We start from the raw sequence: 12408 nt of genomic DNA, 5'->3' as shown, positions 1-12408 counted from the left end.
GTCATACAGGTTGAATCTTCAGAGGCTTCTTCATCTATTCTGCTTCGACATCCTCTTGCTTGATACTCCGGATCTCATATAAACCAATCCACAACGGAAGAGTGGGCCAAGGTTCCTTCTTCTTTCGCTATAGTCTAGCTGTCAATCCTGCTAAGATGTGATACACTACTTCCTGCATGACAAGTACATCCAAGGAAAACTTTGGCAGAACATGAAGAGGCTTCTCTACACTAAACCTTCGAATGAAAGTGCAGGACGGTGAGGCATACCAATCTGCAATGCCTAAAAATACCTCCATTTCTCACTTTAACATGCAGGGTGGATCCTATTCGAATATCAACCTGTACACCGGGGTGAAAAAATGGTCGGACAACTGTATGATTACTCTCCTGAAGCTGCATTTGGACAACAACTTGAAATATGTGTTCACAACAGTCTCCGCGGGTGACCATGCCCACTCCAATCCCAGGAACTTATGTCAGGCATAGACTACATCTAGGATGTAGGTAGACATATAAATCTCTACATGCATGCCCTCGGGTGGCTGTCGAGCCTTTGTGACTTGTTCCTTCAGCTGATGAGCCAGTATGCTAGACTAGTTGCATGGTCTTCCTTCTCAAGCCAGTTGGTCCAATGTGATCACCCAACTTTGAGGAAAGGTTTCAATGCTTGCTTGGCCATTTAGTGGACATGTGAATATGACCAAGTATTGGTACGCCTTCCTCAATATCTTTGTCTTGTAGATCTGGTTGGGTGTCATCCTGAAACGAGCTGACTCCTTTACCCAATCCTTCAAAATGTCTCTGCAGTTACCTCTGCTACTGGGCAAGATGAATGGAGGACTCATGACAGTCACAGGCTCTGACATCTGGTACACCTCAGCATAATCTTTTGCCTTGAAGGATGAAAACTTCGTCCCAATGAAACTTCTCAAGGTCATCATCTCAGGGTTAGTGTGAGAGATGATCCAGTGAATCATGTCCGCGCATGGGAACACGGGGTATCTGCATGCAATCCGGTATTAGCCAGACTTGTCAATGTTCATGTACACCTAACGGTCTTCGAGGTCTTCCCCAAAAGTGCCTACGAATGTTGCATTGATCTCTTGCCACTTCAGTTTGATGTCATTATCTAGATACAACTTCATATCTTCATAGATTGACAGACTAGAGGACACGTGCTCAACTGCTGCTCCAACTGCAACTCCATCAGCGTCCTGTGATCCTGTTCTCTTGGAAGCCATTGAGATAGATGAATACCTGAAAGTTTTGGAAACAAGCAACATGCATGGAAAGAAATATGTCAGTGGAAACAAAGCAAATCAGGGGAAGGACACATCACATGCTGGGAAACCGATGAGCAAGATTGCACAAATTTTATTGGGAGGCTAGGTGACTGTCTACCAGAACTGCACAAAAGGTAGTCTGGGTTGTCTGGGAGTAGGATTGGCTGCTGGATCTATGAAATGCGCAATCTAGTCAGGCAGTTTGCTGCTGGGATTGCAAAATGTGCAATTCTAGCTGGGAAGGACTGCTAGCCCAGGGAGAGATTTGCGCAATCTCTTGGGCCAAGTAGGAACTATCCTCCAGAAATGCGCAAAATAGTCCTGGAGGCTAGTGCTGGGCAAGAATGCACATTTATGGAGAGGAAGGCGAGCCTTCCTTCTATAGATTGCTTAATTCAGCCTTGGTGAAGGCAGAGCCCGGGCCAAGGTTGGCCCAACTCGCTGACGGGGAACTCAAAGCAAATAAGACAATAAATACATGGTGACACTATGTGATAGTAGAAGTGATTGAAAGTGCATGCAAAACATGAATGAAAGATTCAACAAATAGATCAACATGCATGTGGGTGAGGCAGTTCGCTGGTTAGACGAACGTCCATGCAAAACAATTTCATGCATGTGACATCAGTGAGCTAGCAATGAAAACTGAAATAGAGCTAGAACAAGCTAGTAAACATGTAAATGACAGCAAGCGTTAAAATAAATCAAGCAAACCTCACTCACACAAGCGAATACACAAAAAGCGACAAAAATGCTAAAAAAGACAAGTTGAGGCCACTTACCCGTGAATAGCTGAGCTGGATGTGTCGAAGAGTCCTGGATGTGCTGTGGGATGTTAGAGATCCAAGATCAATGTGAATTAATGAGCTCTGATGCATCGAATAAATAAGTTTGGTCTCATGACGTGCATGCCACAAATCTAGGAAAAAGTGACACTCGGAGGGAAACTTCTAAAAAAACTTTGCATGTAACCCCCAACTGCTAAAAATAGCTCCTTGAATCATGGGATGCCTTTTTCATGTTGTGTCTTTCTATTCTAGAAAGAGCAAGTCATGCATGCATGCAAGTCAAGTTTCCTCGGTCCCAGGTAGTACTTGTCAACCAGGCTGTTCATGCATGCAGTTACTCAACTGCTTGGGAAAAATGCACATTCCTGGCTGGGAGCTGGGCTGATTTCCTAGGAGGATTGTGCAATTTATGGGAAAAGCAACTGACCACTGCCTAGATTTGCTTAAATCCTAGGCTGAGCAGCCCTATTGGGGAAATTTGTGCAAATCCCACTGGGAGGGTTGGCTAGCAAGATTGCGCAATCCTGGAGCCCAGTAGGCTGCTAGAGAGGATTGTGCAATTTTTGGAGGGAAGGCTGGCTGCCCTCTAGAAATGCATAATTTTCAAGGGGAAGATGCTTAGCCTAGAGCTAGACCAAGTCCGGGTGAAAAACGTATGAGGGGAATGGATCGACTGTGATTGAGAAACTGCTTTTGTGCGAGGAAAACACTGAAGCTTGAGTACTTGATGAAGCGAGACAAAGTGCCGTGAAAGGTTGGTAGGGGGGATCCAAAATAGGCTAAGGTAAAATTTTGGAGGGTGGTTGTAGTCGCTATAGCACTTTGCGACACACTGGTAGAACTCCAACTCTCTGAATAGAACTTGTTCGTGAAAATCAAGTCTAACACCTTTAGAAGTATTGTTTAGTTCTCAACTCATCTTGGCTTCACACTAACTTGATTGTAATATGTAGCATCATCTAAACCCTTGGTTGATTGACACAAATTCCAAGCCAAGGCAATGCAATTGTTTTGATTGGGGTTGAGGGGTATATAAGTGCAAAAGCAATATGGTCATCAGAGTCTTAGTTTCATCTCTAGTGTTGCTCCACTGCCAGCAGGCTTGGACAGTACCCCAGTGGAATCACATAGGAACACAAGCATGGATTCGCTACCGGTGAGCCTGGTCAGTACCCCGACAGAATTACTTGCATCACCTCCTTGCGTAGGAAGCCTTTCTCTTCTTTCACCTTATTTATTTTTCATTTTCACTGTGCATAACACTTATTCATTTCAAAGGCGGAAGAGGGATCTTGACTTATTGAGAGCAGAAGAGGTTGCTCCAGTAGAGAAGTAGTCTATTGTATCTTTGACATCCCTGTTGAGGTTTTCCTCCTCACCTTACTCTACTTGATTGAGCTGACAAGGGTTAACCCAAAAAAAACTGACTAGAGAAGGTGGCACCAGTTAGCGCGCAAGCGTTGTGTTATAACCAAGGTTCACTTTGAAAAATACGTATTTTCCCTCAACATAGCATGGACTAAAAGTAACAAGCTCATCATACAGAGGCAAGATGACAGATAACCAAGTAGTGATAGTTGTACAAGCCCTCTTGTACTTTACCCAGCTTGCTTCAAGAGTCATACATGGTTTCACGCAAGACTAACCTACGAGTGAAACAAACGAGCTAACAAACATCAAAGCAAATAAAAAGCAGAATCGAAAGTGTAAGCAAATCAAGTAAGCAAACAAGTAAGCAAACAAACAAGCAAACAAGCATGCAAGAAAACAATTGAAAGTAATCACTACTCCGACTCCTACACTAATGGTTCATGGGCTGATCACGTGAAGTGATACTTCCAATGTAGCCACTGATGCATTGGTAGATCCATGTTGGTGAAGTATTGGTCCGCGAGCAACCTGATAGTGCGAACTAGCAAGAAAGAAAGATATAACAATGAAGACGACCACACTTCGTGTTTCAAAGTTCCCACGGGACATAAGTAAGTGCAAGTGCATGCTAGATAGTCCGTGGACTTATCATGGTGTTGTGTGACACTACGTGCAACTTTGAAACATAAGCACATTCTTGATTTTGAGAGGTAAGCAAACGAAAGAAACAAATATAACTTGCATCGCGCACGAGTGCTTGCAATGTAAGACTCCTCCAATGCATGAGAAATGGGATCGTGCAGTTCGAGTGGAGGAAGTGTGATCTATGAGTGAGATGGATATTCAATGCATACATATGAGTGATGAGGAGCCTTGGGTGATTGAACAATTTCATGATCGGAAGTGAGACTAATCCCAAGAGAGAGAGGACCTGACATAACCATCAGCTTGGGCTGAAGTGCCTCGACAGTCTTGGGTGTCTCAACTTCATCATCAAGTAGATCATCATAAACTGGTGGCTTCGAAAGATAAACTGTGATAGATTCATGAATGTGAGAAAAATGGAAGCAAATGGATCACGACCGCTACGATCAGAAAAATCAATGAACTCTTCAGCATCCTCATGATTATATGAATCAAACAGAGGGGTAGATTAAAAGCGAACAAACTCATCCTCTATGTCTCCAGTAAAGATAGATGAAGGATCAAGTGGATCTTCAGTGAGTAACTTATCCTCTTCGTTCCCAAATGATGGACTAACATCTGGTGAGTCCTGCGAGTGATCAACAATGGGTGCATCTGTGGATGAAGAAACACATGCAAAATCATGGATGGTAGGTTCACCAAAGAGGTTAGGAAAGAATGGAGGTGGCTTGGATAGGAGGGAGTCATCCTTCGCCGAGTGTTGATGCTCAAGCTCCCACTCATACTCTTCATGACTGACAGTGCATGTTGGTTGTGCAACACCAAATCTGTCAATGGGTTGTTCCTTATTCACAACAAGTGAAGAGTCCGGAATGGACAAACATAAGACAAAATCATTTAGAGGAACACCCGAGTGCAAAGATGGAGGTCGTAGACAAGTATGCATATGAGAACTCGAAGGACTCACAACCAAATCTTCGCGAAAATTGAGTGAAGTGATGTTGGGAGAATGTGAAGGATGAATAGGTGTGTGAGAATGATCCTCAACATCACTGGGCAATGGTGGTGGAATTGTTGAATGAGAGGAAGGTGGATAGTCAGTCGATATAATGCCCGCACCCACATCAGATTGCACAGCTCCATCAATGAAGAATGTTGAGCAACGCTTGATCTCAAACTTTCTCTTGGGATGGGAAGATTTCTAATGGCAGTACTTGAACCAGTCCTAGAGATAAGAAAATTTCATTTGGCTCCTTGGAGCTTGAAATTGCAAGTCATGTAAGCACTGCCAAAAATCAATAACCGATTCATGTGGAGCCCTTGGTTGCTGTAATAGTTTCCGGTCAAGATGGTCTGGATCAAAATGCTTAAATGTGTGTTCAATGAGATAAAAAAAGAGCTCAAATGAGTGCATGGTGTCAACCGGTAGGTGAGCACCCAATGAAATGAAGATTCATGAAGTGTGTATGCAAGCATCAAACTCGCATGTTTGTTAGAAAACTCATCTTCCTCATGAATAATCGAAAGAAAGTTATGTAAGTGTTCAGGCCAGGCCACTTCGCCTTCACCATCATACATGTGAGTGGAAAAGAGAAAAGCTTCCCCGTGATGGAGACACCTTCACGATTCGAAAAACACCACCGAGGAAGAAGAGTGCAAGACTCCATGAAAGATGTGAAAAGGTTCAAAACTAGATGAGAGGAAACAACTTGTCATCAGGCCCTCCTTCTAGCGCTAGAAATGTTGACGGTGCTGGACCCGCCAACATGTCAAGGGGATCTCCCTGGTAAGAAGTCCCAATTAGACCTTAGACCATTTGGTGTAGGAGTCCCAATAGTGGGTCATAAGGTAATGTCTTGATCGCGATGTCGCACAGAGGCAAGTAAGATAACTCTGTTAGTAGCAAGGGTGTGATTGCTGCAGTGAGTCAAGGAAGATGTATGAGAAGTTATAACACATAAGGGGGGATATAAGGGTGAAGGTGAGTTCCAGGTTGAAAGGGATTAGTCCCAACTAGGCTAGGAACACACAACATAGAAGGACATACACAGCTTCTAGAAGAGAAGTCCACTCAGATGAGGTAGTCAAAACATACAAGGTAAGATAACTCGTACAACACTCATAGATCAGTCCAAACGAGTGCAACATTTGTTACAACAAGGTTCATGTGAAAGGTCTGTCTTGTGTCTGACAGAGCAGTCAGCATGGACGATGACAACTTTAATAGCATTTACAACACATTTTCAACAAGATTCATATAATTGCATGTGAATCAGTTCATACACAAATACATAAGTTAAACAACATATATCTTTAAGGCAACCAGAGCAGTCCAACTACAATAAAAACATATGCATGAAAATGTGTTGCATCTTATTATATAAAGTGTAAGTTCCAATCATACAATACATCCATGTAAACCTGCTAGCCCCATCAGTGAAACATTACAACCACATCCGCCTGCTCCTCCAAAGAGATGTACTAGCTCTGCGCAGTGGAGAAGCCAAGGCACATTACAGTACTTTCCAAGCTTTCTTCAAGATAGTCTTAATAGAATCTTGGCTGACCAAAAGCTGATACAATGAGTTACGAGGGAATATTTATAGCAAAGGGTGGGATGACCCTTGACATTCCCCTTTGCGACCATTCAACTACCCTCACGATTCTTCACCTACTCCATGATTGTTACATCCACTATTGAGACTTGACTTACACTTGACATGACTAAACATTACAATGCACATGTACCCATCTGAGCAATGGCTCGAACAAGCCAAACTAGACATCATTCTGACTTAGACAACCACAAAAGTCCAATTGCTCGACACCCTCATGTTGATCAACAATAACATATTGTTGCCAAGATTGGTAGTCCTTGATAGTGTCCGTGTGTTTTGCTATGACATCCATATGAAACCTAAACCTTGCCTCCATAACATCTGGGTACACTACTTAGGCTCCTTTGTCCAACCCATCTGAAAGCATGCACATCATTGTCTTCAATGTGGCTAGATAAGCAACATACTTGTGCATGATGTCTGCATTGATAGGCAAGTTTGGGCTTGTGGCGGTGCGCATCAACTCGTCAAATTACGAGTCAAGCTCCTGTCGGACCTGCTTCTTTATCTTCACTTGGGTGAGAGTCCCAAGTGATGGGATCACATGAGTGTGCACTCATGCATGGGAAGCCTGTATGCTAGTGATGAGTTGCAGTAGGTATTCATAGTTCCAAATCTGACTCCAGATACGTGCTTGCAGCTCAACCGCATTGGCCTTCATCATCTTTGGATAGTGAAGCGGGGCTCCCTTGTACTTTATTGTCCATGATTGCATGTTATCAAAAATAGCATGTATGTTCTTCAAGATGCGTGCTCTTCTCGCACATCGCTACTACCATCCATGGAGATGGATGACTGCTTGGTGCACAGTACCAAACTTGGAGTAAAATTCTTGCATAATTGTATCAAGGGACAATAATTCATCTAGTATTTCCTTCTTTAGTTCAGCTCAGCCAAACATTGTCACGAAGTCTCGTCCTTTCTTGGAAACATGTAGTTCCTTCGCCATTTTCTCATTCTCAGCTATGACAAAATGAACACTTGAGCTAGTGGCTATGGCATACACTCTAGTTGCATTGGCTAAAGTAGTTGGATGCTTGTGCACATCAGTCACGATCACTTGTTCTTCAACTTGCACAGGGGATGCTTGGTCCTCCGGAGTCAGTACTCTCTGAGATTGCACAACTCTGTGATGAGATTTGTCAAAGGATATGTTGTGCATCTTTGCTTTTGGCTGACCACCAAGGATCTGTGTACCTCCTTGGTCATTCGAGACTTGCTTATCATCTGGATGTAATGAAGCAGGTGAGTCGAGCCCTTTGTGGTGAGGCATGAGGTTGGTGTCCTGTTCCAAATCATGTTGCTCCATGTCTGCATCCAATTGTTCAAGCTCCTATTCTATCTCATGAGCAAAGTCTTGCCCCTATGATGATTCACCCTGTTCGCCTGATGCCAGCTGTTCATATGAATCATCTACTTGTACAGGTGCTACTTCGCCTGTTTGCACATGATGCACCCCCTACTATATCTGCTGTTGCTACGCTTCCTTCCCTTATTGGCACAAACCTTATTCTTCTGAAGTTGCTCCCCCAGCTCATGCAACTCCTTCTCCACTTCTTCCATTCTCTTCTTATCCCTTTACCTTCGTGCAATTCGCTTGTCACGCTGCTGCCTCTTTGCCTGAATAGCTATAGTTGCTTGTTCTACAAGTGGATTTACTCGAAACTTCCAGCTTTGCTCCTCCTCCATGTGGTCGACAATCTTCCTCTTCCCTTTGTCATGCATAGGTATGCTTGGCTCTGTTGCCTCTGCTGCTGTTGCTATTGCTGCTACTGCTGGTGCTCTCCATGATGCTGCTTCATGCTGCTTTGCTAACCACTCAACGACAAAGCCGACCTATTCATTGGGTCTGGAGGAATTGTAGCAATACCTCTATGAGTATTCCTCGATCCAATGAAATGCCCCATGGATATAGTTGAATTGAACTCTCATGCATCGATCCTTCACAATGCAATGTGGGTCATACAGGTTGAAGCTTCGGAGGTTGAACGGTTACTTCTTCGTTTATTCTGCTTCGACATCCTCTTTCTTGATACTTCGGATCTCATATAACCCTGTCCGCAATGAAAGAGTGGGCCAAGGTGCCATATTCTTCTGCTACAGTCTAGTTGTCAATCCTAATGAGTTGTGATACGCTACTTCTTGCGTGACAAGTACGTCCAAGGAAAACTTTGGCAGAATATGCGAAGGCTTCTCTGAATTGAACATTCAGATGAAAGTGTCAGACGATGAGACATACCAATCTGTAATGCCTAACAATGCCTCCATTGCTCGCTTTGACATGAAGGGTGAATCTTGTTTGAATATCAACCTGTACACTAGGGTGATGAAATGGTCAGACAACCGTATGATTACTCCCCTGAAGCTGCATTCAGACAACAACTTGAAATGTGTGTTCACAACAGTCTCCATCGATGATCATGCCAACTCCAATCCCGGGAACTCATGTCAGGCATAAACTGCATCTAGGATGTAGGCGAACATATAAATCTCTGCATGCATACCCTTGGGTGACTGTCAAGCTTTCGTGACATGTTCCTTCAGCTGATTTGCTAGTATGCCGAAGCAGTTGCATGGTCTTCCTTCTCTAGCTAGTTGGTCCAATGTGATCACCCAACTCTGAGGAAAGTTTTCAGTGCTTGCTTGGCCACTCAGTTGACATGCGAATATGACCAAGTATTGGTACACCTTCCTAAATATCTTTGCCTTGTAGATCTGGTTGGGTGTCATCTTGAAACGAGCTGGCTCCTTTACCTAATCCTTCAAAATGTCTCTGGAATTACCTCTGTTGCTGGGCAAGCGAAATGGAGGATTCATGACATTCACAAGCTCTAACATCTGGTACATCTCATCATAATCTCGTGCCTAGAAGGTTGCAAGCTTCATCCCATAGAAACTACTCGAGTTCATCGTCTCGGGGTCAGTGTGAGAGACGATCCAGTGAATCATGTCCGTGCATGGGAACGCGGGGTATCTGCATGAAATACGGTACAATCGAGACTTGTGAATGTTCATGTACACTTGATGATCTTCAAGGTCTTCCCTAAAAGTACTTGCGAATGTTTTATTAACCCCTTGAAACTTCAGTTTGACGTCCTTGTCTAGATACAACTTTCTATCTTCATAGATCGGCAGACTAGAGGACACCTACTCAACTATTTCTCCAACTACAACTCCATCAGTGTCTTGTGATCTTGTTCTCTTAGAAGCTATTGAGACAGATGAACACCTGAAGGATATGGAAACAAGAAAAATGCATGGAAATAAATATGTCAATGGAAACAAATCACATCCGAGGAAGGACACAACGCATACCTAGGAAACTGATAGGAAAGATTGCACAAATTTTACTAGGAGGCTGGGTGACTGGTTTCCAGAACTGCGCAAAAGGAAGTTTGGGCTATCTGGGAGGGAGGATTGGCTACTAGATCTGCGAAATGTGTAATCCTGTCATGTAGTTGGCTGCTGGGATTGCTCAATGCGCAATTACAGCTGGGAAGGATTGCTAGCCTAGAGACAGATTTGCGCAATTTCTTGGGCCAAGCATCCACCATCCTCTAGAAATGTGAAAAAAGTCTTGGAGGCCAGTGCTGGGAAAGAATGCACATTTCTGGAGAGGAAGGTGAGCCTTCCTTCCCCAGATTATGCAATGCAGCATTGGTGAAGGCAGAGCCCAGGTCAAGGTTGGCCCGACTCGCCGACGGGAAACTAAAAGAAAATAAGATAATAAATGCATGGCGACACTAAGTGATAGTAGAATTGATAGACAATGCATGCAAAACATGAATGAAATATTCAACAAATATATCAACATGCATGTGGGTGAGGCAGTTTGCCGGTTGGGCGAATGTCTATGCAAAATTGTTTCATGCATGCGACACCAGTGAGATAGCAATGAAAACTAAAATAGAGCTAGGACAAGCTAGTACACATGTAAACAACAACAAGAATTCAAAGAAATCAAGTAAACAACACTCACACAAGCGAAGACACAAAAAGTGACAGAAATGATGAAAAAGACAAGTTGAGGCCACTTACCCGTGAATAGCTGAGCTGGATGTGTCGAAGAGTCCTGGATGTGCTGTGGGATGTCAAAGCTCCAAGATTGATGTGAATGAATGAGCTCTAATGCATAGAATAAATATGTTTGGTCTCATGAAGCACATGCCACAAATCTAGGAAAAAGTGACAGTCGGAGGGAAACTTCTAAAACAACTTTGCATGTAACCCCCTGCTAAAAATATCTCACTGAATCATGGGATGCATTTTGCATGTTGTCTTTTGCTATTCCAGGAAGAGAAAGTCATGCATGCATGGAAGTCAAGTCTCCTCGGTCCCGGGGAAAACTAGTCAACTAGACTGTTCATGCATGTAGTTGCTCAACTGCTTGGGAAAAGTGCGCATTCCTGGCTGGGAGCTGGGCTGATTGCCCAGGAGGATTGCACAATTTCTGGGTAGAGTAGCTAACTGCTTCCCAGATTTGCGCAAATCCTCGGCTGTTCTGCCCTACTGGGGAAATTTTCTCAAATCCCATTAGGAGTGTTGGCTGGCAGGATTGCGTAATCTTGGAGCTCAGCAGGCTACCAAAGAGGATTGCGCAATTTTTGGAGGGAAGGCTGGCTGCCCTCCAGAAATGCACAATTTTCAAGGGGAAGCTGCTCAGCTTGCAACTGGACCAAGTCCGGGTGAACAACCTGTGAGGGGAATGGATCGACTGTGATCGACAGGCTGCCTTTGTGTGAGGAAAACACTGAATCTTGAGTACTTGATGAAGCAAGACAAAGTGTTGTGAAAGGTTGGTAGGGAGGCTCCAAAATAGGCTAAGGTAAAATTTTGGAGGGTGGTTGTAGCCGCTAAAACATGTTGTAATTTCCTTCCATTTATATTAATGCAAATAATTCATCATTTTTATATATGTGATGTTGTTATTTCATATATTTCAATACCATGTTTATCTATTGAATCAAGTACTTAGATGATACTGCATAGATATCATAGTTTCTTGGCTTGTGTTATGTGATTGTGTGGGTTCTAATTTTCGCAATCAGAGCTGGAATTGGAGCTTCCAAGCTAAAAAGGAGCGAAGTGCATGAAGGATTCCAGGTAGGCCTCATTCCATCATCTATTTAATTTAAGGAAAAACATTGTGTTCCTTGTCTCTATGTTGTTCTAGGTTAGCCACCGACCTAAGGGAGATACTTTTGTCCACAATCATAAATCCTATATAACAGGTACTACTGAAATCAATTAGTACTATTACCTTTTTCTTCTTGATATATCCCTCTATATTGAGAGTTTTAGGAATGTTAATTCCTGCCAATGCATTGCAAGATATGGTCGAATTCATTTCTTCTTTTTCAACCCCCAGGGTTGGTTCTTGGTGTATATCGTCTTCTTTTGTTGTTTCTTGTTCCTTTTCTTCCTTCTCTTCACAATCTATGAAAAATAATTTCTTCTCAGCACACTTATGACGTTTAGTGTATTTTGTATCACAACCATAACAAATCCATTTTTCTCTTTTTTCCTCAAGTTGTTGTGGTGTCAAACTTTTAGGTTGTGGGAGGCTAGGAGCAACAACACTTCCATATTAATAGTTGTGAGTGGTAGACCTCCTTGTTGCCATAATTTTTATTTAAACTTTTCTTGCCACTCTGAATGCATTCTCCAGTGAATTAGGTTCCCAAAGGTGAACCTCATGTTA

The 12408-nt window shown here is 43.1% G+C and overlaps 1 protein-coding gene across 1 annotated transcript in view; it reads right to left on the bottom strand.

The window, feature by feature from the left end:
* Window positions 1-1051: 1051 nt before the first annotated feature.
* LOC149191551 (aspartyl protease family protein 1-like) overlaps window positions 1052-12408 on the bottom strand; it is a 129409-nt gene continuing 118052 nt past the window's right edge. The window contains exon 3 of the mRNA XM_089406691.1: window positions 1052-1259. Coding sequence (XP_089262817.1) covers window positions 1052-1259 — 208 coding nt within the window. The remainder of the gene's footprint in view (window positions 1260-12408) is intronic.

Source organism: Pinus tabuliformis, chromosome 2_2, assembly GCF_031772625.1.
Source record: "Pinus tabuliformis cultivar Carrire ecotype Pingquan chromosome 2_2, CPIR1, whole genome shotgun sequence".
In the NCBI taxonomy this organism is placed as follows: domain Eukaryota; kingdom Viridiplantae; phylum Streptophyta; class Pinopsida; order Pinales; family Pinaceae; genus Pinus; species Pinus tabuliformis.
Note: the sequence above shows the minus strand (reverse complement) of the source record. Positions and strands in the feature narration are given on the sequence as shown.